The sequence below is a fragment of the Trachurus japonicus genome, chromosome 12 (genome assembly GCF_045865225.1).
Source record: "Trachurus japonicus isolate A0001 chromosome 12, Traja_1.0".
Classification (NCBI taxonomy): domain Eukaryota; kingdom Metazoa; phylum Chordata; class Actinopteri; order Carangiformes; family Carangidae; genus Trachurus; species Trachurus japonicus.
In genome coordinates, this window is record NC_140918.1 from 12,671,254 (window position 1) to 12,697,429 (window position 26,176).

At 40.0% G+C, this 26,176-nt stretch overlaps 2 protein-coding genes across 2 annotated transcripts; one reads left to right on the forward strand and one right to left on the reverse strand.

Moving 5' to 3' along the window:
* Nucleotides 1-4,817: 4,817 nt before the first annotated feature.
* s1pr3b (sphingosine-1-phosphate receptor 3b) lies at nt 4,818-8,533 on the forward strand. Its single transcript, XM_085793255.1, has 2 exons — nt 4,818-5,011; nt 5,473-8,533. The coding sequence occupies exon 2, from the start codon at nt 5,572-5,574 to the stop codon at nt 6,724-6,726; it is 1,155 nt and encodes a 384-aa protein (XP_085649381.1). The 5' UTR covers nt 4,818-5,011; nt 5,473-5,571; the 3' UTR covers nt 6,727-8,533.
* Nucleotides 8,335-25,833, reverse strand: shc3 (SHC (Src homology 2 domain containing) transforming protein 3). Its single transcript, XM_085793254.1, has 13 exons — nt 25,816-25,833; nt 23,167-23,917; nt 18,724-18,794; nt 16,825-16,888; nt 15,405-15,524; nt 14,822-14,875; nt 14,602-14,653; nt 14,384-14,513; nt 14,141-14,294; nt 13,446-13,539; nt 13,161-13,352; nt 11,420-11,745; nt 8,335-11,295 (listed from the first exon to the last, which is right to left on the reverse strand). The coding sequence occupies exons 2-13, from the start codon at nt 23,806-23,808 to the stop codon at nt 11,167-11,169; spliced, it is 2,028 nt and encodes a 675-aa protein (XP_085649380.1). The 5' UTR covers nt 23,809-23,917; nt 25,816-25,833; the 3' UTR covers nt 8,335-11,166.
* Nucleotides 25,834-26,176: the final 343 nt, after the last annotated feature.

Consider the following 26,176-nt stretch of genomic DNA (forward strand, 5'->3'; position numbering starts at 1 on the left):
GATCAATAAAAAAGTAGCGAGTATGTGTGTGTGTAAAATCGCCAAGAAAACAAAACATCGCCGATCGTCCTTCCAATCGCCGATAGACGATTGGATCGCCAATCGGCACAACCCTAACTTGAAGCTGTAATTTACGATTTCAAAAGCCTGCCTGGAACGCAGCATTAGCGAAAACGACCGGACCACTTACTTCTGCTTTAATCAATGTAAGATGATATTGCTATAATTTAATTGCAACTTTGACAACTAAATACACAGTCATGGTCTGAAGACCATGACTGTGTATTTAGTTTTCAAAGTTTGGTTGGTATTCATTGCATTCACTTCAGACTCTGAAGTGAATGCAATGAATACCAACTGTTCACAATAAACTGCAAGAAATGGCTTTCGTGATAGTTAATAAGTAATTTAATACAGTGATGTAACTCAGTTATATTGCATTAATGAGAACAACCTGTGGGTTTCCAGGTTGTGAAAACCCTCTTTAAAGCTTCATTACTTAGTATTATTAGAATTTCTTCTCTAATTTTAATCTAAAACGTCACAGTGTTTTTCTTGTTTGCACTCGTTTTCCTGATAACTCAAGGTGTTTTCCCTAATTTGTAATACCTGTCCTGCCAAATCTTTATAAGCTGAGATAACTGTTTAAGAGTGATGACTGTGGACACCTTAAGGCTTCAAAATATAGCTAATAGTTTATCAAGAATTAATTTCATTTAATCATTTATGAAGCCATTAATTACATATAAGCTTATATTCACTTCATATGGTATACTTCAGACAATGGTACCACAAACATTTATATCAGATACAGCACAACTCTACACATGACAGTTTAAGTGCTCAGTTTTTGAGTGGATGCTTTCATATTAAACTGTATGAATGTGGACGGGGGGAAAATATTATGTATGCTCACAGGCATCAGACCAGGCTGTAACCTTGGCTGGGAACCATGCAATTATCACGGAAGCCCTCAAAATGAGTCTACTACAGAAAAACTGTGGCTTCTGGGTTTTTTTTCCATGTTCAGTGTTAAGTGATTTCAATCCATAAAATTTATGCTTGTACGGCAATGTCAGCCAGTTTGACACTAGATAGTCTGTTGAAGAGCCACTGTAGTGTTATTGAAGGCAGACTCATTGGCGGAACTTCAATAAAACCATCCGATTAATCTCTCAGCTGGAAACAAATGAAATGGAAAATTAAAAGCGCTGCACTTAATGTTGAAAGAACTAAAGGTAGAAGCACTAAATATCCAAGTAGCAAAAGGAAATGACAGAATTTAAGACTATTTCTGTTTGTGTGGCCTTCTAAAGTTGGCAGATCTAGACTAAACTGTGCCACAGCTGAAATTATGCCTCAGAAAACGTCTCGGAGGCCTTGTTCTGTTAAGTTGAATGCAAGAGACCGCCATGTCTAGAAATACTGCCGCCACAAAGCCGCAGGGCAGGAGGGGACTCCGCCTCAGATTTATAGCCCAGACTCACGGGGTGTGTTTTTGCCTCAAAATGGCGAGGGTGAAATTAAAGGCAGGGTTTTCATGTAATTGCACATGGATGTGCCCACTGCCCACGGCTTTGACCCCAGCTCTTGCACTCTAATGAAGGGTTGAGAGCTTGAACAAGGCAAACCCTGGCAAAGTAATGGCTACACTGATGCTGGCCAAATAGATTTTGTAATGTGCTTCTAGTACTGAAGCACAGGGCCCTTATCTTTATTCTATCCGGCCATTCTCGTTCAACCATTAGTTCTCTTCTTTGAATGAGAGGCTATTATGTTACCAGTCATATAAACTGCATCATTATGAATTATGAATGTCCCCAGAATACTCCATACATGTTGGCATCCATATATGTGCTTTTATGATTAATAAGGGATATTTTTGATATGTTTATGACCTGAGTCAAGAGTTGTTAGTGAAATGCTCTATATCTATATCCACAGGCAGCAAACAGATCCTGTGCAAACCTATTTAAATAGAGGGGCCATATTTCTGGGTCAAATAAATCTTGATGTTTTCATTATTTGAGCTGTCAAACAATGTCAAGTTGCCGAGAGCAACTTAGTACATTTAAACAAGCACTGTACGGTAATTTTGATGTATTTATACTCTATTTGAGTATGTCCAGCCGCTGTACACTACAGTACTGTTTACTCTTCCACATGGCAGTAGACATCGGTTACCTGCTGATAAGGTTTTTTCACACAAAACATGTGGTATAGCCAATAACATATAATGCAGAGGGAGACTGAAGAGTTCTGACTATTTTAAACACCTACAGGAACTACTTGTTGTCTGTAGATATACTGTACATACACCATTATATGCACTTACGAATGCTATTTGCCAGTGACATTCATAATTGATTTTAATGCAGTTTGTTTGACTGGTAACATGATAGCCTCACATTCAAAGTAGAGAACTAGAATGACTGGATAAAAAACATGACCCTGTACTTTAGTGCTGTGTATTCGATTTACAATAAAATGTCTAGAAAGACTACCAGTTACAGTACACATAATAATATACTACAGTACCAACAGGGGACACAGGGGGTATACGCATTAACTTTTATCTTTAACACTTTGTGCAAGAATGTTAATGCAAGACTACTTGTACGAAAGTAGTTCAACATAAAGGACGTCAATACTTCACCAAACCACTAATGGTGTCACACTGAAACTGTATACTGTATAAGATCCGGGTCTGTAGTTGAGCAGTGGAAACTTTCCCTGAGGGATGGTTTTAGCAGCTGTGAGGCCAGCGACTCTGAGGGAAGGAAGGACTGTTATATTGTACAGTGCTTTGAAATTAGGGGGTTGCAGCTTGTAGGTTTACACTCCAATGATATGACATTGTAATAGCAAGAGATCACACACACATATGTTGCATCGATGATTTAGGGGAAACGTGCAGCTCCTGATGCTGGAAAATGACACCTATAGAAAACTTTAATTAAAGCCCTGCTGACAAAGATGACAGAATTCAGCTTCGCTTAAAACCAAAGAAGCAGCTGCCTACAAAGTCACATCTTAGTGAGGGTGGTCCTGCAAAAGTGAAAACCCTCCACCCATGCTCTTCTTCAGTAGTCTATGAATACACATAGACATAGACTCAACTCTAACCACATATTATGGGTTTCTACTTGCTGATGGTTTCATATTTGGCCCATAGTTTATGTAAATGCAGATGCGAGCCCCACATCACTGTAGTTTGCTGAAAAACCCAAGGTTTTTCCAACCATGTTCCCGGTCTGTTAATCCAGCTGCCTTCACGTAGACCCACTCTGTGATTGGTCCCAGATTTGCTGCGGGTCCAGAGTAACCATTTAGCTTTTTCACTGAGATTTTCCCATTGCTGCTGGCACAGTATGACCTGCAGGAAATGACTGAGAATTGTGACTGTAACAATGCAAATGGACCAATGCCAGACCACAGCTGTTTATTCAACCACACAGAACATTCCTCTGGGTTAATAACCACAAACACTGGAAGATATCTGCTATTTAATGATTTGGTCTGTATTACAGTACAGCATGTGCTTCGTACGGGGAAAATTGCAAGCAGCATGTGTGGCACTGTATAAAGTAAAGCAAAAAAGATTCTTAGTGTTTGAGTCATTGCGGCACATATGCAGTGCGCAGAGCTTATGACTCGGTTATTCTTGGTGCAAGGTCTGGATTTTGTTTGGAATTGAAGTTTATTGTTTCAGTCACATTTTGTTCATTTTAGTTTGAGTGAGGGAAGTCTTTAAATCTCCACAGTTTAGATTGAACTTCGTCACATCTATTTTAAAGAGTCATCATCAGTCTTTCTGCTTCTCGGACTCCCTGAGTCCTTCTTCTCGTTGCCAGCCCTGCCCATCCTTCCTGGATATGAGGTCATGACAGAACGACCAGAACAAAGGATGGGCTGCAGTCATCTTAACCTAAACTCTGACAGCATAATGTACACGCTCTCTTTTTTTTCTTCTTTTTTTTGTCCCCGTGTCAGGTCAAGACACACCAGGGAAAATCAGCAACTACAGACTGCTGACTTAAATTGAAGTTAGGGATTTATGATGTGTGGTTACTGAGGAATAGGCTTTTGTTGAATTGTATTCAAATAACATTTGCACGAACTTAAGAGGTATTAGCATTTACGGTACTATTTTTAGTTTGGTTGCTTGCTTATTCTCAGTTCTGCTTTTTCTTTTTTTGTCTTGGATTTTGTTTCCTTCCTAAAAGTTTGTAATAAGTTAATAAAATATTCTGTCTGGTCTGTTTCCCTATAGCTATCAAGTTATGTTGATTTTCTGGTTTGAATGGAATTAGGCTAATTAATATGTTCAAGAAAACTAGTTATCTGGATTAATTCCCATTCACAGACTCAAAAGCTTAGGAAAATATGTAAGAAAAACTATGTCAGATAGCCTAAAAAACATATCTGACTGATATTTATGCAAATAAATACAATAATGAACATATCCTACATAATGGTTTCCAGTTTCCACAACTACCAGAGATATTTTGGTAACAATAAATAAATAAAATAAATTAAAACCATCTTAAAATTGTATTTGACTTCAATTAAAAATGAAAGAAAAATCTAATAATAATAATTAAAAAAAACCTGACTAATGTCAACAACTAAAACTTGTGTCTGGACAAATACAATTAGCCTACAATGGATAACTGCAAACGTATCTGTAAAGAAATAAGTTATGCTTAAACGCACCTCCGTGGCTGTGATAGGCTTCAGGAGTTGGACTGACCCTCAGACAGACAGCAGCCGACCCAGCCTCTGTGCAGGGAGGGAGGGGTGTGACTTCCAGCCAACTGTCGAAAAAACTCCGGAGTTCAGAGATCAGCAAAAGATGAAGAGCTGCTCTCCTCCACGGAGCGAGCGCAAAGGAATTAAAACTGTGGAGCGAATCTGTGAATTACGGAGATTTAACGCCTCAGCGATGAAATGCACGTGAACCGGAGCGAGTTTAACTTCCAAGTAAAACTTGAACTGCGAGCATCCCACGGTAAGTTGTGTTAAGCTTTGTCATCTGGGGAAACGGGACGAGTTAAGTAGAGGCAAACAAACCAAAGAAGATTTAACCACAGCAGGCTAGACTATATTATTATGTTTAAAAATGAAACTACTAACTAATCAGCCTCTCTTACCTACTTGCTACTACTTAAAATATTCTTGGAAGTGGTCCAAGATGAGCAATGTGTAAACAAACCAACAAAAACAGCATGCAATAAGCAGAGTATATAAACTTTGTTTTAGTTGTATGTATTTTTCTGTACCTGTTTCTCAGACTTAATGATATTTTATTTGGTTGGCTTCATAAATATCATAACCAGACTAAGATTTTATTTTTATTTTTATTTTTTTTAAGAAAGGAGATAAAGCCATAAAGGGCAGCATTACCTTATTACTTACTATTGCAAACATAACACTGATGAATAAACTGGTTTACCCTATGTCACAACTCAGATCTTTCCCTGCCCTTGAACACGGTGGCTCTGTCTGCTGACACTGGACTCCCTGCTCACTTCTGACATCCAGTGTCAGCAGCCGGCGGCAGCTTTGAAGATGAACAACCCTCAGATAACTCTCCACTACAACTACACGGGGAAGCTGGACCACCGGCCTGGCGTCGGCACGAGCCGTAGTAGCACCGTAGACCCCAAAACCATCGTGTTCCTAATCATATGCAGCTTCATCGTCCTGGAGAACCTTACCGTGCTGGTGGCCATATGGAGAAACCACAGGTTCCACAACCGAATGTATTACTTCATCGGCAACCTGGCGCTGTGTGACATGCTGGCTGGAGTCGCCTACCTGGTCAACCTGCTGCTGTCAGGAGAGAAGACCCTGCAGCTCTCGCCTGCCCTCTGGTTCGTCAGAGAGGGCAGCATGTTCGTGGCACTTGGTGCGTCCGTCTTCAGTCTCTTGGCTATTGCCATAGAAAGACACCTGACTATGATCAAAATGAGGCCTTATGATGCCAACAAGAACTACAGAGTGTTTCTCCTGATAGGGACCTGCTGGCTGATTGCCATTTCTCTTGGGGCTCTGCCCATCTTGGGCTGGAACTGTCTGGACAACCTCCCAGATTGCTCCACGGTCCTGCCTCTCTACACCAAGAAATACGTAGCCTTCTGCATCACTGTTTTTATGGTTTTGCTCTTGGCCATGTCAGTGCTTTACGCCCGAATCTACATCCTGGTCAAGTCCAGCAGCCGAAAGGTGAGCAAGCACAGCAACTCCGAGCACGCCATGTCCCTGCTGCGCACCGTCATCATCGTAGTCGGGGTCTTCATCGCCTGCTGGACGCCCATCTTCATCGTGCTTCTCGTGGATGTGGCATGTGGGCAGCGTTGCCCCATCCTCTACAAGGCTGACTGGTTCATTGCGGTGGCTGTGCTCAACTCAGCCATGAATCCAATAATATACACCCTGGCCAGTCGAGAGATGAGACGGGCCTTCCTGGGTCTGGTGTGTGGCTGCTGCTACAGGGGGAAGGCTTCTGTAAATGGCAGTGGGAACAAGCCGTCTCTGGAGCCCAGCCGCAGCAGGAGCAAGTCGTGGAGCAGCCAGAACAACCCCAACCAGAACCAGAACCAGAACCAGCAGGGCTCAAAGCAGACGGAGCAAGGGAAGGAACAGAGCATGGACACTGGTGAGGTCTCAGTGGTGGTAGGAGGGGCCACCCAGGCTGGCTCTGAAAGTGATGCAAAAAACTGAGAGAAGGGAGCCAGAAATCTATGGTAAGAAGGTGAGGGAGGTCCACATATACGCTCATGGGCCTGTGCAGTGGTCACAACGGACAGATGACTTTTGACTGATTGAGAAAAAAGAATATCTTGAATGAAGTGTGGACTTGAGGCCTGGCTGCAGGACAGCTGTTTCTCCTTGGTGGTTGGTTATTATCAATATACAATATCATCCATAATCAGAAAACTCACACTTGACATCAGATTGGTGTCATTCATTTCATCACTTTTGTGTGGGAACCATGCATCTCCAGAAATGGGTATTTATACAGTTAACTGACCAGATAAATCTTACAATGGCTGAGAAAATCAATGATTAAAAGAAAACATTCAGCCAATTAAAACTTGATATTTTGGAGATGCATGCTCTTCACAGGGCAGTGATGATTTGAGAATCAATGGTGCTCTCAAACTTGACAGAAAAAAGTGTACCCATGTGGTCACAGATGTGACAGACAAGGACGAAAAAGGCAAACAGGAAGTGAAAAAGAAATCACCCACAATTATTTAAAGTGCAATTATAGAGCTGCAAAAACAATGTAATGGAGAATGATTGTAGACAATTATTAGTGTAATGATAAACAACTAAAGTTATTTATTCTATGCAATCTGTTCTGTAAATGTATATTCACTCAGTAATACTACAGAATGTTGTGCAGTAATATGAAACGAAAACTGCATTGTAAATAGTATGTGTGGTGTAAAAAAATATGCATGTTGAAGAGTCAGACATGCCACCTTTTTCATTTTACCAGTAGCACCATGTTTATGTTAATGTAACTGATGCAGTTCATTCAACAGCAATAGTGTTTTCAGTGAAACCAGGGCTCCATCTGCTGGTTTAGTGGTGAATGCTAGTGGGATATTTTTTTTTTTTTTTTTTTTTTTACAATAGGCTGCATGTTCGATACAGAATATTTCCAATCCTTGTCTTAGTAGCACATTTTGAATTGTTATTGTAGTTTATCTTTGTATGTTTTTATCTGATTATTCCAGAATTAGAAACGTATTGTATCAAACCTAAAAGCATGAAACTGGTAAAGTGAAGAAACAAAAGTCTTGCGAGGCACGTGGATGCTGCATGTGAAGTAGAACTAGTTAGTTAGAGGCAGCTGATGCAAAAAAAATATTAGCTTTGGCACAATGATGTAAAAAATAAAGACTGGAAGTACTGTATAAAGATGAATCATCTTGATCACCTCATGTGGCCAGTAGAGGGCGTAGTTCTTGCCTTGTGTTGTGCCTTCCTTACACATTTCAGAAAATGTCAGTGTTGGTTCATCCAAATTACAAATTAACCTACTATTCACATAGTTATAGCAGTTTTCATTAGTATGTCTATGTCTAGAAGTATGGATTGTGTTTTTAAAATCTTGTTGTCAATGCTTTGATCTACATGAGTGGCAGCAGAGATCTGGACAGATTAGAAGTAAATCAAATAAATAAAAACTATAAAATAAAAACAAAACTGATATAATTTGGATGAGCCAACACTGAGATTTTTGAGGAAATTGTGATGACAGAGTCTGCCATAAGACAAAATGTCTTCCTGATCATTACAGAACATATACCACAGAGATTCTACACATTCACGGTTTTATTGCCAACAGTCATACAGAATAATGATAAACCCATACAACCAAAAGATTAAATCTGTAAACATCATTTGGACTTGTCTCTTTGTTTTTATTTCCATTTTTTTTTCTGTACCTGTTCCAAAATAGTGAGTTCTCTGTGTGATTCCCTCTGACAAAGATTTATACTTAGAATCTGGAAATGATACATTTAGAATATATAATAGAGAGGGAGAGAGGGAGATAAAGAGACAGAGATAGAGAGAAAACAGTAGTCTCAAGCAGCAACACGCAGCAGGGCGAAACACAACCTCTAGTGAACAGGCATGCCCCATTGAAGATCAGCTATTGCACTTTGAAGAGAGAGAGAAAGAGAAATAAAAACACCATTTGTACAAATAAAAGGCACATTTTCATCAACAGAAATCTGGAGAGAAGCCATGTTCTTATTTGTGTCCCAGCGTATTTGTTTGTATAATTTCTTGATGCCACACAGCTAATCATCATGTTATCAGAGAGATTCAAGTATGGAGTTGTTCCTGCTGTATATACGCTTTGTTCAAAACATTGCACATTTTGTCAAGGTGGTTCTACAAATTTTAGAGCTTTTTTTTTTTTTTTTTAGAAACCAACGCTGATCTCAAAATAATTTTCAATATTAGCATAGTGCTGTTTTTTTGAAAAAAGAAAAACAAAATTAGCACATCATTCCATCTCCCAAGATATTAGATTTGATGAAATTATGTCACAAAGAATTGAACAAATAAAAGCGAATGACGGATAATTGTCAGAAAAACAAAACACACAACAAGAAATAACTCCCCAATGATTTTTTTGTGTCCTTTCTTCTCCTGCCATTTCCTTCAAAAATACCAATTTATTCCTCTTTTTCTACCATGAGCTCTCCTCGGAAGAATCCTGAGAAGCAAACTGGGTCATGGGACACAAGGAATCAAGGGGAGTCTTAATCGGCTTTAACCAAAATGGATCTGGTGGATTTTTTTTTCTAACAATCCCAATACTGCTCTTTGCTAATATGTGTTGTTGTGAGATGCATGTACTGTACACTCCCTCTTGCAGCAAAATACAGGCACGTTATATTACATTGCATCTGTCTTGTCAAACTCATTGAACACATGCTGATTTTGGTTCAACTGAAGTGGTCCAGTGCATATCAAATACAATGCCCCATTCATTTGGTATCCATCAGAGTACTGACAATAGTAAGGATGAGAGCATTTAAAAAGCTGTTGCCAGAACTGCTGTTTACTATTTCTATAAGCCTTTTCAAAATTTTTGATTCCCCACTCTACAAAAACAGTCCGTATAACCTAAATACCATTAACTGTTCTGAGGAACGATTGTGTACAGTGGACTGCAAAATGCAAATTAACTATGAACTGTCAAGCAACAGTGTTTGAAAACTCTATGAGTCGGATTTTCCCATGTAGTGTAGTACTATAAGCAATGCTGTCAGATAACATCCTTCACTACTAGTTGGTTATAAAATAAGGGAAGTGAAGTTAGTGTGCCTGACTGGGGGTAAACAAGTATTTCTGTGGTGACACCTAGTGGCCATAAAGCAGTATTGACACAACCACATTATGAAATAAAATCTTTGTTCAACATCAACAAGTGAAGGTGATCTAATATTGAACATTGTGTATTAGGTGCACAATGTGTGTACACAACACTGGTCTAATTAAGTCTTGTGAGAAAAAAGTGAAAATCACGTCTCAACACATTGGTAATTCGTCTTGGTACAACTGACACAGATGATCTAACTGATCTAACTTTCTGATTGTGCTATTCATTTGTGATCATTCAAATGATAATAATAATAATGATGATGATAATATCTTTTTAAAAGTTCACAAAAAGCCGAAAATGTTAATTAAGAATGTGAGAATATCCATTGCATGACTCAAGCCCCAAAACTAATCATTGACTACACACCTAAAAGAAGAATCCAGAGAAAACCAATTCAGAAACAATCCCTGGTTGAAAAGCATAAATATTTTACAGTGTCAGCATACACAAGCACCTCTTTCAAATAAAGGGGTATCAAGGTCTACGAACAATGTCCACAAGAACAGTTGATTTTAAGTCATGCGACTGTGACACAAGAAAATACTTTATAAAAAAAAGGTTATCTTTAAAGCCATTGACAGCACTATGAAGGATGTCTGTTTGCACCCCAAAACTTTGTGACTACTGCAAAGCAAAACACATTCATTTCTAATCCCCAATAAAAGCAGATTTCATATAGTGACTAATTGAGTGAGCTGTCACGCTATTGGTGAGATTAAAGGACTTTTTTTTTCTCCTAAAGTAATTCATTATAAACAGCATTTATCGTCCAAACTGTTTTTGTTTCCGACCTCTTACTGTAGTCAACAGTTCCTGTAGAAATGTGGTTGTGCTTGACAGACAAAACTAAAATTTCAGGTTTTTATTCTAAAATACTCTTGTTAACACCTCTTTGAGGTTTAATTTGCACTTCATCTAAACTACAAGAACATCTGTATTTTTTCTTTTAAGTCTTTTAAAACACCAAATCAAGATAGTATGTCCAAATGCACCTATGTCTTCTCAAAAATATAGCATTTCAGTCATCACAACAAAATAATAACAGTTCTATAAATATTTTTTTTTTATCTTTAACAAATCTTGTGTCTTCCGGTGCCTCCAGCAGTGTAACTGTGGGCCAACTTTCCCAAAAACACTGTCAGCGCACAGAGCCTTCAAGCATCTTCTCTTCACGTTTCGTCTTCAAGTTTCAGGATGGTAGGAGAGACTGTTCAGAGCTTCCGATTTCCCATCAGGCATTGCAAGCATCACTGTTTCCTTCCAACGGGCTGTAGGAGACACAGTTCACTCCCGGCTGACACAATCGGCAGATTGTTGTCACGGTGATGGCCAATAAGGTGGCTAATGCTGTCAAATATGTGATCTTTTGTCCGTACCTTAGAAAAGAGAAAGAGATATTATAATGTTGTTTTTCTTTCACAGTGGAAATCATGTGTTCCTATACAAATCAGTCTTTCTATCTACAGTATCACGCTCTACATGTCTTTTAACCTTTCTTACCGTTCCCTCAGGGTCCACCAGCAGTAGATGTTTGGCAAGTCCATTGTGCATGCCTGTCAGTACGTAGGACCCTGGGTTGGTAGTGCTCTTGCGGACTAGGAAGTCCCCGTCTTCTTTCAGTAATTTTTCAGCATCACGGCGGCTCATTTTGCCGTGATACCATGTCTGGCCCTCCAGCTCCTCCTGTGCCCGGAAGGCCAGTGAGCGCACAAGAAGGGGGCTCGAGTTGTCCACGGATGCTGCCTTATGGATACCGGACATCTGGGATTGGGCTTGCCCCTGGGACGGCGGATGGGACTGAGACTGAATAGCATCCTCGAAGGGCTCTGGTGTAAGTGAAGGCAGCGCCAACATAATTAGGACAGGAAGGATATCTCAAGCACAGTTTTTAACTCAACATCCTACAGCTGTCAAATTGTATAAAGTATGTTATTAATAAATACTTTGTTGGAATGAAAACCTTAACATGAAAAAGTGCATGGTCATCATTGCCCTAGCTTGTAGCAGTGTTTTCTTCAATTTCTCCAAAATGGTTATTCACATATCTGTAACGACCAGGGGCAGAAGAACTCATCTGTCATCTGTGATGTATACACAAAGTGAAGGTTTAATGTCAATTTTTTTACTCACAGCATTTGTATGTAAATCTGTCTGGAAATACATTTGTATATTTACAGTATGCATTATATAACTTAAACTGATGCAATGCTGTACATATAGGATAGCTGTCGGCAGACAATGGACAGAGGGAAAATATACAGCTGAGGATAAAGCCCAGAACTTTCTTTATTATTCTTGAGCAGACAGAAACACTAAGCCTGTCTTATGCAGTAATTAAAGCATTTAACTTTCTACATTATTCTTTCTCTGTTATGCTGACGATACAATAATAACCACCAATAAAACTTCCTTTAATGCTCTTAGACATTTAACATCAATTAGACAGTGGACTCAATGTCTGTGCTGCTGAGCTAGTTCAGCAAATATTCATGTTTATATTATTGGTTCATTTAATTTCACATTACTATTATATTATATATATTATATATACTCTACACTGTATAACCTTTCATTGGATATCCTTACGAAACAGTTGAAAATGTTGTAAATCATATTATGCAAGTGTCTGTATCAAATTTCATTTAATCTTGACTTTCTTTTGTGGAACAAGTGCTGGTGCTTGTTAGCACAGGAACAAAGTTAACAGAGAACCACAGCAGCAGACAATAACACCTTAGATAACGACATAATAATAACTCACTTTTGAACAGTATGGCAACTGCTCACATGTAATTTGTGTCATGGATTCTTCATACATAGTACACACATCGTTATGTAACTAATCTTTCATGTGTAATAATAGAAAAGCTAAGGTGGAAGTTGAAAGGAGGAAAGAACACAGCTCTACACTGGCATTAACATTGTCCTCCTATTGTCTCCCTACTGACATGATGTTATTATAATGCCACACTAAAGTCACGGGGAAACAAAAGCTAGGAAATCTCTATAATTAAGAACTTTGATTAGAAATTAGTCTTACAATTAGTCTTACTATGTAATTGTAAAGGCACAGTTACTGTTCATACTTAGTAATGCTGCAAAAGGTGAGTTTTACATTTGCTTTGCCTCAAATTCATCGGTCCACAGTGAACTATGGTTTTTCAAATTAGTCACAGTCCACTGTTCAAAGCATCTGAATAAAAGAAAGTGAAAGTTCAGTACATGCCAATAAAAGACTCACTCATGTCAAACAGGTCCTTCTGTGGGCTCTCTTTGGCTGCAGTTGCCATGCCTTTTGTCACATTTTCTGCCTCTGCCTGCAGTGCCGCGAGCACCTGGGCGTCAATCTGCTGGGTGTTCACATACGTGGGCATCTCTGCTGTCTTTGCTGCATGACCTTTACTCTCAGGCAGACTGCTAATATCAAATGAACCTAAACATTTGGAGAAACAATCATAGTCTCAGAGATGAACTGAATTAAACATGCCATTTGCATCTGAGTAGTGGGAAACATGGGCTTTCTTACCCTGTTGTATGAATATGGGCTTTCTTTCATCTCCCCAGTTTTCACCGCAGTGCCGCCCTTGGTAATATGTCTGATCGACTGATCCTGGGCCCATCTGATGACACACACGCACACATAGTGGATATCTAAGACATGTCTGAATTAAATACATAAAACGAGTACACATTAAAAAACAAATGTCAGACATGTAATGTGTGGTTCAGATTATGGGTACTTTCACAGCTAACAGCGGATAGCTAAAAATGAAGTACTTTTATCTATTTACTACAGTTAATTTGGCCTGCTGTGAAAGCTGTCAATCAAATTCTTTTGTGAAACAACCAGACTGAGTCCAGAAACACAGGTTATGCCCCCAAAGTGGACTGTTGTGTGGTTCGTTTTCAGTTTGAGGCCTAATTATACCAATAATGCTCACAATCAGTCTTGTGACCACAGAACATACTGTATATATACTGTAGTAAAAAGGCAGTGATGTGTTATAAGAGTTATCAATCACTAGAATTTAATTGCTCCATTTTGATCCATTTGGCTTGGATGATGCTGGATGATAAAAACTATCACATCAAAGTTTACCCTTCTTGGTCCATAGCAGAAAAATAAAGTCAGTGAAAACCATGTGAACAGAATAAGAGCTCAAATGCAACAGTGTGTAAATGTAAATGCATGTGAACCAAAATAACGCTGCTCAGTTGTACCTGGCATCCATCAGGTGCTGCATTGTGATTGGTTAGCCGGGTGTCAATGAAGCCTCCAGGCGGTGGCATCTTGCCAGGGATGTTATTGTAGTAAGGGTGCTCTGCCGACTCCTCCTCTTCCTCTGTCCATGGTAACTCCTCCATGTTTAATACCCTGGAGAAAACATAGTTTGATACTAGAACTCAATATGGGTCACCGTGTTATCTTCTGTGCGTTTTATTAGTGTGGTCTCAACACCTCACCTGTCATGTGTGGAGGACAGCTTGCTTGAGGGACATTGCAGGTACTGCTGGAAGCGAAGGTCAAAGGCCTGGCCGATGGTACCGATGACATCCTGGGCCAGACCATCAGAGCACTCCAGGATGTGACACGCTGGTGAGAGTCAGAACAACAAACTTTAACGAGCAACACGTCATATGTAAGACATGAGACACCCTAGAGTTAAGGAATGGACGCTTACCTCTTCTGTTGACAGGATCCTTTGCTACATAGGCAACAAAATCTGTTGTGTCCTGAAAAAGACAAGATAAAAAGACACATCTTTTACAGATAGCCAAATAGACAAAGTGTGTGGTTATATAGTTATAGTAATATGACTGATAATTAGGAGCATCAGCCATGGGCTAAAATGTTTTTTAAGTTATATCAGTAAATTTGATGCTGGCGACTGAGTTACTTACAGGGTCTCCACCTGATGCAAATGAGATGGACTGCATATGATGGTTGGCTATGATCTGTGAGGAGCAAAATCATACAGTACATATCAATTAACCCAACACATCTGTGATTCTACACACATGTATCACAATAATTATTTTTCAAGTAAAAGGCCCTGTCTGATGAGTATCTATGTGTAGGATTTGGCTTGTGTTGTTACTTTGGCACCATCTGCTGTTAGTATTAAGAATGAGACTGAAGTAGAGAGCACACAAATAAACAGTAATCTACAACGTGCCGACTTCCTCTGGTAATTCTATTAACATCAGTAGAGACCATGTGCTCTTACTTGTTTTCCTCTTTAAACAGCTCTTTATCACATTAGCCTCTTTAAATGGACACCCTTCATTCTAGAGAAAAGTCTTATCTCACTTTTTCAAAAGCTAAAAGGAAGACTTACGAAAACCTAAATTTGTGTGTGTGTGTGGGTGGGGACTTTTTCTTCAGTTTATTTATTTTAGTATAACTAATAAATGATGCCATTTTCTTACACTGAAAATCATAAAAAGTATCATTAGTGTGTGTTGTAAAAGGTTGTCCGCTGACCTGTTTGCAGTCAGGGGTCATCAGGTTGAGGCTACTGGTGGAGATATTTAGGTTGATGGACATGCCAGCGAACTGCAGGTTGCTCTTTCCCAGGATATTGGACAGAGCTTTGGACGGTGGCTAGGAGGATCAGAGGATGACACAGACAGACAGATTTTAAACAAATGAAAACAACATCTCTTTTTATGATTTAGTAATTCAATATTATTTGTAGAGAACTGAATGAAAACTCTGGTGTCTCCAAATCTGGTATGAATGATAGGATGGTATGATATGAAGCTACGCTCAGCAGTGGGTTGGGTAAACTTAGCCTAGCATAAAGCCTGGAAGCACGGGGAATAGCTAGCATAGCTCTGTACAAAGCCAAAAAACAACAACAACAACCAAAATGTTATGGGATGGCATCATGGCAGGTGCATTTATTTCCTTAGAATAGAGGTAGGCTAGCTATTTCCCCATCTTTCCAGTTTTTATGCTACTAAGTAGACCAACCACTGCTATACCTTTCAGGAGGATTACTCATCCTAATAAATAAGGAAAATGTATTGTTCAGTTTGTATTGATTATACATTGGGCAACGCAAATTTCATTTTAAATGACTTAAAAATACTGTTGTGAATAGTGATTTGAATGATGAGCAGAGGAAAAGAGGCCAAATAAAATGGTCAAAGCCATTCAGAAAATCTCAGTATCAAGCTGGTGTCATCAGTGTGTGTTTGCCAAATTAACATTATCTTATACCTTTATATCTATTATGAGAGAGAAACTAGTCAGCAATGATTTTGTGTTATATACTCTTCCCTGACATTTGAACGAGCTCTAGAGAGCGGAGTAATGCTTCATTTCACACCCCACATTAAGACACAGTCTCCTCACACGCTGTGGACACACACCATGTAGGTGCACATGCACACAGAAGACAGACGCTCACACAAACACGTGCGCACACACACACACACACACACACACACAAGATCAGCCTCCTGATCACAGATATTGTGCACTACATGAGTCACTAAGCACTGTGCGCGGTGTGCAATGCATCGTGGGCTGGAACTACACCCACGCATATACAGTCCCATACCTCTTCATCTCTCTCCTTTCTCCTCACTCTCTCTCTCTTCTCTAAGTACAGTGTCTCTCATCATTTCTCTCTCTCTATCTATCTGTGTTTTCTCTCTCTTTTAACATGAAGGATGGATGAGAGAAAAAAAAAACTTACTGAGGCGATGCTATATATAGAACACGGAAGGATAAATGAATATCTAATGCTGTTTCCTCTACTGTACATTTCACTAACACTCATTTTCTCAGCTCTCGTACTGTGGCAATCACTTGCATTTCTCTATCCCTCCCTCCCTCCCTCCCTCCCTCCCTCCCTCCCTCCCTCTTTCCCTCCCCTCAATGTCCATCCGTGTACCTTTCTCTTCCGCAGAGCTCCTTTGGTCCCTGGAACAGCCTCACACACCAGGCTGATGGCTTCCCTAGAGGGAGGAAGAGTGGACGATGAAGCCAAGATGGTGACCACAGACAGCCACACGATGACTGGTATTTTGGCATTAAGTTAGACTGTATTACGTGTAGTCTAGGGATGTATTTTGTTGTCTTAGTAACAACAGGACAAAGAGTCTACAGCTAGTGGCTGTGAGAGGCTGTAGCTACTTGGCAGAGCAGTTCATGTTAACATCAACATGGCAACATACTCATGTTCAGCAGGTATGTTCATCATTCTCACCATCTTCCTTTAATGCTTAAATGAGCAGAAGTGCATCTGAGGTCAATGCAGATGTCATATGTTCTGCAGTTATTTTATATTTATAAATCAAAGTATTGTTTAGATTACATTTTTTGATTTGGTGGTAGAGCAATAATAAAAGACAGTGATCACTGAAATCCATTCTCTTGGTACCATGGCCATCCAGATCGAATTTCATGGCCATCAAGAAGATGTAGATGTAAGAAATCAAGTATGATAGACATAGGATTAAATATAATAATAATAGAATGTCTTTATCAGATGAAATATGAATTATAATTAAGATATAAAATAGACAAAAACAACAACAATAAAACAACCATGAAACCAAGTCTGGTAAATGGTGGTAAACTAAACTAAACTGTGAATCAAACAGTGGCTGAAGAGTCGATTCGAAGCAAAAGCTCAAATTCACCTCTGACATTGGATTCTTGACAGAAGCAGAAATGTTAATTTCTGTATCCTTTTTGGTGGATAAACCATGCACAGCAGTAGGTTATTTTAGAAAAGGAGAAATCTAATAATAGCAACGGCATGAGCCATAGATTTCTCTCTGTTTGTTTCTCTCTTTTTCACCATCTCTCTCTTTATTAGAGAGAAACCGAACTCACACAGTGAGTGAGTGAGTGAGTGTGTGTGTGTGTGTGTGTGTGTGTGTGTGTGTGTGTGTGTGTGTGAGAGAGACAGCTTACCACTGTGTGGCCTTGCTAGCTAACGTTAACACTGGACTGATTTCAGGAAGTCAGGCAGAAAAGTGGACATGACACAAACCGATTCACTATTGGCCTTTGCCTCACTGCACATTGGTCAATGATTTTAAAGATACACATGGAGCCACAGAAAATTCCACGCAGACAAATTGTGATAACAGGCAGCCTAAATGTACTACTACATATAATATATAAGATCAACAACACATCACATTTTTAAAATGGTAATTTATGAGTTGAGTTGCCGATAGAAAAACGCATTTAGGACCTTATTTCCTGCTATGTATATAATAGATTTGGTCACTTTTTTTCTCAGCACAAGCTTTAGTGTGATTGTCTCTGCCTATAACAAACCAGCTTGGTGTTCGTCCTGTTAGCATCATCCTCGTAAGATTTTTAGCAACTCAAAACGGAAGGTGAATTTGTAATAAGTTTGGACTTAACTTCTGCCATTTCTATATTTACATTACTTATAATAGCATTCTTGCCAACAGACATTGGCAGAGCTATCTAGCAAGTTGGTTAGCTGTCTAATGGCAAAAGTCAGCTGTTTGAACTGAATTTCTTCATCTAAAATGATACCTTATATGGATTCTGCTTCAACTAGTATGATTCATTTAAAAACATGCAGCAAAAATGTTGTTTTATTTAAGGGTCAGGGATTATCATAGCATAATTGAAGACATTTTTGGATCAACATGTTGAACATTGTCCATCAAAACACCAAATGGGGGAAGAATGAAGAATGAAGCTGTTTTTGTGTCACATGGTCTCCTGACACTTTCATGTTGGTTTTCCCTTCAATGTGTCACTTGTGAACACTATAAAACTGGAAAACTACATCTGAACATACCTTGTTATTTGTGACCTTGTGGTGAAATCCAGGGATCTCATTGACCGCAGGACTTCTATACAGCCCAGGTACTGGAAAGCAAGAAAATAAGTCTGTGTGAAACAAGTGTTAAATATGAGTAAAAAAAGTAACATTAATATTTTTATAACTAACACATCATGAATGTACAGAAAAGCACACCTGACTTGTCTGAGTTTTTCAATTGAAACTCACTAAACATTTACCACTTCACCATGTCCAACATTAACTTAAAGGGATAGTTCAACATTTTGGCAAATTGGCCCATTGCCATAATCGCTATAGTCATAGCAGTAGGTTCATTACCTTTAATTGTAGGTGTAAGCTATTTTCAGTACGGCGGAGCGCAGCAGCTGGCTGCTCAGAGCTACGCTATGGAGGCTAACGGAATTTCTTGGTTTCCCTCATTAAACTCATCAAATTCAACATCCCAAAACTCCACAGCGCTTTTGTAGACAAGTTGTGACCTGCACAACCACCACGCTATGAGATAATGACGGAACGATACGAAACGGAGCCGTTTTCGAGGTAAATTCATACAAAACCGCTGATGCGCGTTGCGTTCAGGGACAGTTTTTCAGCAAGCAGTCTCCGTATTTACCCTGTATTTACCTCGAAAACGGCTCCGTTTCATATCGTTCCGTCATTATCTCATAGCGTGGTGGTTGTGCAGGTCACAACTTGTCTACAAAAGTGCTGTGGAGTTTTGGGATGTTGAATTTGATGAGTTTAATGAGGGAAACCAAGAAATTCCGTTAGCCTCCATAGCGTAGCTCTGAGCAGCCAGCTGCTGCGCTCCGCCGTACTGAAAATAGCTTACACCTACAATTAAAGGTAATGAACCTACTGCTATGACTATAGCGATTATGGCAATGGGCCAATTTGCCAAAATGTTGAACTATCCCTTTAATGACTAGACACTAGGAGCTTATATCTTGAAGGAAGACCTCCAGGGAAAGTGGTTTAGTGGTGTATTTCATGTGAAGAATCCTATTTGGATTATTTGATTATTTGTAGATTTGTATAACGCTAAAAAAAAAGTACTTTATTACAAAGCAGGAGTCTGGCAAGTTCACCTCTTTTTGTGAACTAATCCATGGAGACAACAGGCCAGTAAAGTGAATTTTATGTGACGTCATCTCAGTGTAAAGTCTACTGGCCATTTGCGAAAGAGTGAAGTGTAGGCAGGGTCAGCAGTGGAAACACTAATGCACGTGTGCTAGAACTTTTTTTGGAATGAGGTGCCAGTCCATTATTCAGTAACATCCATGCCTTACATCAGACTAAAAACACGAAGCCCTGCCAGAGACAGTTGTCATTGTGTGACTAAGTATACTCTTGTGGAATAGTAGCCTATCCCAGGTTGCGCTGCTTTCAAGGGGGGCACTGAGTTTAACAGTGAGTCTGCACAAAACCGAACAAGCAGACTTGAGCCTTTATTACATCAGCAAATGTGTTCTCATAAACTTGCTGCTATTATTGTTTTCACTTTAGGTTGAAAATAGAAACATCCCGCTGATCACAAAGGCAAAGTCTGACACAAAGTTGATACAAATCAAGTAAATGCTCCTTCACCATAAATATCTGTGAACTGCATCAGTGTGTTACTATGCCTCATGAGGTGAATACAGTCCTCCTATCCCACAAAACCATCTTCAGTATCAGCCACTGACTCGTTACAACACCTCTTCTAATTAATACTGCACAGACTGGGAACATTTTGTGCTGATGAGTTCCTATCATTATCAGAATCACATTCATAATCTTGTAAAAAAGAAAAAAAAGAAAAGAAAAAAGAAAAACATCCAGAGACGCTAATGCTTCTATTTCCTCTCCTCTTCAGAAAAAAATTAAGTTATTAAAATCATAACTTTCATGTTATGAGGCCACTTCTCTCCAGTTCACTTTACAATAACCAGCAAATGAATACCATTTAGTCAACATGACATTTGCATTTTCTTTTACTACTCTATTTTTAGAAGAGTGAGTTTAAAGTGCACACTTCAGCAGGGCCAAAAATATATCAAACAGTTATAAAATTGTTAGAGACCTATTCTGAGCACCACATGGAGACTTTTCTTCTCTGATGCTGTACGACAAACAAATACATGATTCACACAGTAAAACTCAACTTTAGATTAATTATAAAAATCAATGAGTGGCCAGTTCTGAAGAGCCTCTAATTGATCCCAGAAAACAACAAAACAAGTCTAAGCGATTGTATATGAAGTTCATATAACTAGATACATATACACACACATTGCATTTAAACAGTACTTGCACAAACAGGCAAATACTTATGAAACATGAAAACATACCACTTTGGCTATATTTTTTTGCCAATAAATCCCAATATTTGGTTTATTGGCAAAATAAAAATGGCTGTAAAAGAGTAAAATGTTACATGAAATAGTTGATGAAATTAGTATTTATAAATGTTGTATAATATGGAAAATCTAATGCTGATGATGACCTGTGGTGGACAATATAACCATAACCATGCAAACTAAGGTTATTGTTACACTCAGCAAGATGTAAGTGATGATTCTCAGTCACCACAGTCTCTTATTCAAGAAAATGTTAATCAAGTGCAAATGGCCTTGACTGTAGGTAGTTGAAGATGTTTCAACACTTAATAAAGAAGTTTCTGAATTTCCTGTGAACTAAAGAAGCCTAGTGGATGAGAGATATATCTTCAGGTGTCTACGATCAAATCCAGTTGTCCCTATTCAGAACTTTCTTAAGTTATTATTATATAGTTATAGAAGCTATAATCATTGTTACGTATGACCAGACAACTTCTCTGCATCAGTGATGAAGCTGTGGAGAATTATCACCCAAATATGCAGTTCCACAGGGTTATATTTAGTGTCTTTCAGCTAACTGTTATGTTTTTTGCAGCCAACCACGTTTTGGTTTTCATTCACTCCCACAGCTCTCATAGCATCATTTTGACCTAGCAACAGTTTACAGCAAAAAAAAGAAAAGAAAAGAAAAAAGCCACTGCACTGCAAATCTACAGAACAACAGTTACCACTGACCACAAACCTAAATAAAAAGCAAATACAGCATTACATTAGGAGAAGTCTTATCACAGAGGTTTTTAAACACATATCATAAACACATAGCTACCACGGGGTAAAAGCATGACTGTAAACAGTGGCGCTGTCAATCAATGTCCCGTTAGAGTAATGGCGCATGATGTGCGAGGAGTGACCACATGACGCTAATTAAAAGTGCTGTGAGCAGAACACCACGTTGATCTCAACACATGCAGGAGTCAAACCACAGGAAAAGCAGGGGGGTTGGGGAGCAGGGACTGGACCCATCCCCCCCACCCCCCACCACCCCCACCTCCCTCACAGTGTGGATGCTTTCAGTGGCATTGACTGGACAAATAAGCGCTCTCGGCCTTAATGCAGTTAATGGAATGTCACACTGGTCACAGATACTGTAGGCTTTGTTCGGGCGAGTTGTAGAAGGTGTCATATGATGGCAATCATACTGTGTAACTTGATTTGGAATATAACACATTTAACCTGGCATCGCTGTTTGACTATGCTTATTCATCCCCTCCCAAAACTACATTTTTTTTTGCTTTTTAGTGACATGTGCTACATGAATAGAAGACAAAAAGATTCCACCATCACGCAAAAAGGTTCAATATACTGCTGCTCTGTGGTCTCAGTGAATATGGTTTGCTCCGTTTTCTTCATTCACTTCACACCTTGAAGAGCCAGGGCTCAGCATCATCACTCCTCATGCTAGTGACTCATTGCCGGCATGATGACATTCACAGCTCTCGTAGTTGTGCGTACTTGTGCTCCTTTAAACGATGTTTGATGGCCGATCGGGCATTAACGCTGAAGACGCTGATGTGATGAGACACAAACATGCACCGTGTGTCTTCTTTTTCCTCCTCCTCCATCATTTCTCTATCGCCGAGCGGAAAAACAGCCATAGAGCTCATACAGATGCACAACGTACAGAAATAACACATCACCATGGTTACAAAAGCATAACGCTGTGGCTCCACATACACAGGACAGAAATACTGTATACAAGACAATGTTTACAGCATGCTCTAAAAAGACACTGATGATTGCTGTTTTTATTTTGCAATCACATGCCCCCACCCCCTCCCCAACACACTTTACTTTCCTCCATCGCTGACCTTCTCTATTTTCTGAATTATTCAATGTCTGTTTTCTAGTCGCTCTCCATTTGCTCAGCCCTCTGCTGTAGCCAACCTACATACACCCACTCAAGGGCATGTTGTGATGTGCAAGTAAAACTACATTATCTCTTCTTTATACTAAACTTGCAGGTAGCTAAGCTTGAGTCACTGAAACAAAAGACAGAATGGGGAAAGACAAGAAAAGAGGGAGAGGATAATAAACATTTTTTAGATTAGAGACCACTAACCTTCACTATGTATGTCACTCCTGGACCAGAGATCTTCTCACTCGAATGTAGCCATCCTCTGGAGGGTTTGCTCACCAGTCCACCACCTCCACCTCCGTTCCAGTCCTCTCCACTGGGCTGGAGTTCATCCAGCCTGCTCTTCTTACTCATGCTGACAGCCGGCTCCAGCTGTGAGCAGGGGGTTGAATGGGAGGCCGAGCCGCACAGAGAGCCGCCCACACCAGAGGCTGCTGCCGCCGCCGCTGCCGTCGCCGCGCTGGGGCTCGGGCCACTGGAGCTGCCTGAGCCCGATCCCCCACCCCCCTGCAGCTTAGACACAGCCAGGTCCTTGACAGCTGAGGGCAGACCCTTGATGCCCAGCAAGCTGCCTGAGTTGCTGAATTTCAGGCTGGACACCTTGTTGATGAGAGTGCAGAGGGTGGTGCCTCCATCTTCCAGGTGGTCAGAGCCGTGGCTGGTGGGGTTGATGGAAGCAGTGGTGGTCGAGGAGGGCTGGACCTCGGTCGGGGGTGTGTAAGATGTCTCGGCTGCAGACTGGGGGGTGGCCGAGACCTTGGGGTTCATGGACAGGCCGTGGAGAAGCTCATCGACGGATGTTACTGACTCATTCCTGAAGCGGTTGTATTTGGTACGGTGAAGCATACCCTTCTCTCTCTTGCTTTCTCCCCTCTCTCCACCAACCGACACGCACAGCCTGCCTCTTTCACAAGTGTGCTGGCAGACGTGGCTGAGCCGTGCTGATTACCCTCTCCTGTAACATAGCAGCAGCAGTACAGGCAGCAAACGCCTTTTAGCAATCACAGGCCACCTGACTGTAATTTTCTCTACTGAGGTTACAGTGGTGGTTGTGTTGTGTTGGGCTGCTGCTGCTGTTGCTGCTGCTGCTGCTGCTGCTGCTGTCGCCAAAGTCCAATCTGCTCTCAGTAAAATCCAGAGCTGCAATCCAATCCGTAAGAGAGAAACATAAAGACACAATCCATGAAAACACAACACTGAAGCAGAGGAAGAAGGGATGGAGAGAAGAAAAGGTCTCCAAAAGGCTGCCAGTGTTGTGGTGCAGCTTGTTTGGTTTCCAGTGGTGATGCTGCTACTGCTGCTGATTTCTAGCCTCAAAAATCCAAAAAGTAAGAGAACAGAGGAAGGTCTATGTTGTCGATGATCACGGATACAGCGAGGGAAGAGCAAATACTCTCTACTGACTGCTGCCTGCCTGCCTGCCTGCCTGCCGGCTCAGAGCTAAAGCATGACTCACTGATCTGAGAAAACCTTCTCAACAAAAGGCTTGCTGAACACTGCAAATCACTTCCTGTTGGAGGGAGAAAAAAAAAAACCTCCCACTTACAGCACACTGGAACCAATCAATTTTTAAATTCCCTAGTCTGATATTAATTTGCTGTAATTCTTCCACTCTTATTTGTTTTTCTGGGAAAAGGAAATGAAGAATCAGAGGTAGCTTGATTATTTAACTTAGTAAACTAATTACTCATAATAGTTTGCATGAATTCATTTTTTTAAACAATTAATGTTGTATAAAATGGATGGATGGACTGATAGAAGTTTACAGACACAAAGAACTAAGCGCAGGATTGTTAATAAATTAAGTGAAATAAGTGTCATCAGCATCCACTTAGATGACAGCTACAATCACAGTGCCAGCCAAAATCTTCTAACGAAAAAAAAACGCAGACTTCTCAGATATGAGAATCAAAATCTCCATGGAAATATATCATAAAGGTATCATTTTCTTTAGCATATATAAAGGAAACCTCTTTAAATCACTAAAAGAAGCAAAACAGTGTAATTTTAGCATGACTAGAAATTAGTGATATCATTAATATACTGTCCATGATCATCTATAATAGCTGCAGAATATAGGTAGACATTCCTGTTTCTCAGGTTTATACTTTCACAAAACGTATTACTAGACAGTAATCCTATTGTTTCTGCACCAAATATTTATAATCGTCCATTAATGCAGAAAGAAATAAAGCTATCTTTTCTTTTTACATTAAACTGTTTCGACACCATTTGTCTAATGTGTACCATTAATTCTCTATCAGCATTCTGCAACAAAGGAGCAAAAAAAATAATAATTCAGTAGGAAGCAGATACAGATTCACAGCTTGTCTAAAATACCCAGTAACTGGTCCTGGTCGAACTACATGAATGATACAACTGAAAAAGACACAGAATGAACGACATGTTTCTCAGGCAGATGAGTGAATGAAACAGCCGAAAGGATAACAGAAAAAAGCCCAGCAGCACCAATGAAGCATCTTTGTCTCCCCGGTAGCGGAAAGCACACAGCCAGACACCATTCATGTAAAATGTCCTCAGGAGCATATAGCAAAGCTGAAAGACTGACACTCATTCATAAGCAGCTTCCGCTCTCACTCTGCTGCAGATTTCGCACTGCAGTCCCTCCCAACATCTCTTTCCTGCCTGGCAAATATAGAAAAAAAAAAAAAAAAAGACAGCGCGTCTGCCTTCTCTCCTCAGAAACAAAGGCAAACACAAAAGCAAGGAAGAAAAGGCAGGCCCTCGCAAATCAAAAGAGGAGGCAAAAAGACAAAGGAGTAAAAGAGCAGAAGACAAAAAAGGCATGCAATATTTAGTCTTTTATGTGAATGAAATAGCAGGCTGGCATACCAATGTTTCTGTGAATGGAAGCAAAGGCCTTTCTGCCTCTGCAAGGCAATCCCTAGGGATGGCATGGTCTTATCCAATGAGGAGCCAGCTGGATGACTCATTCAGGGGAGGCTTGCAGAATAGTGGAAGAGACCATTTCAAATGCAGGTGTACATTTTGTTTCCTCTTAACTGCCATTTAAAAATGCTGCGTACATCATCAGATATGAGATGTTTGTGTCATTTAAAAAGGCCACGTTCAGTTAATAGGAAAATAAACAAGGAAATATAACCTGGACAGAAAACTGAAGTAAAAATGCCACCCCCATGATTTTGATTGTCACCATTATCAGCTATTTTTTTTTCCACATTCATGTGAACAG

Bases quoted from the DNA above. Each gene is read 5' to 3' on its own strand.
- s1pr3b (XM_085793255.1), top strand. From the start codon at position 5,572: ATGAACAACCCTCAGATAACTCTCCACTACAACTACACGGGGAAGCTG.
- shc3 (XM_085793254.1), bottom strand. From the start codon at position 23,808: ATGCTTCACCGTACCAAATACAACCGCTTCAGGAATGAGTCAGTAACA. The intron at 14,876-15,404 runs GTCAGCGGACAA...TGCTCCTCACAG, and splicing joins TGACCCCTGACTGCAAACAG to ATCATAGCCAACCATCATAT. The intron at 13,540-14,140 runs GTACAACTGAGC...GTGTGTCATCAG, and splicing joins CAGCACCTGATGGATGCCAG to ATGGGCCCAGGATCAGTCGA.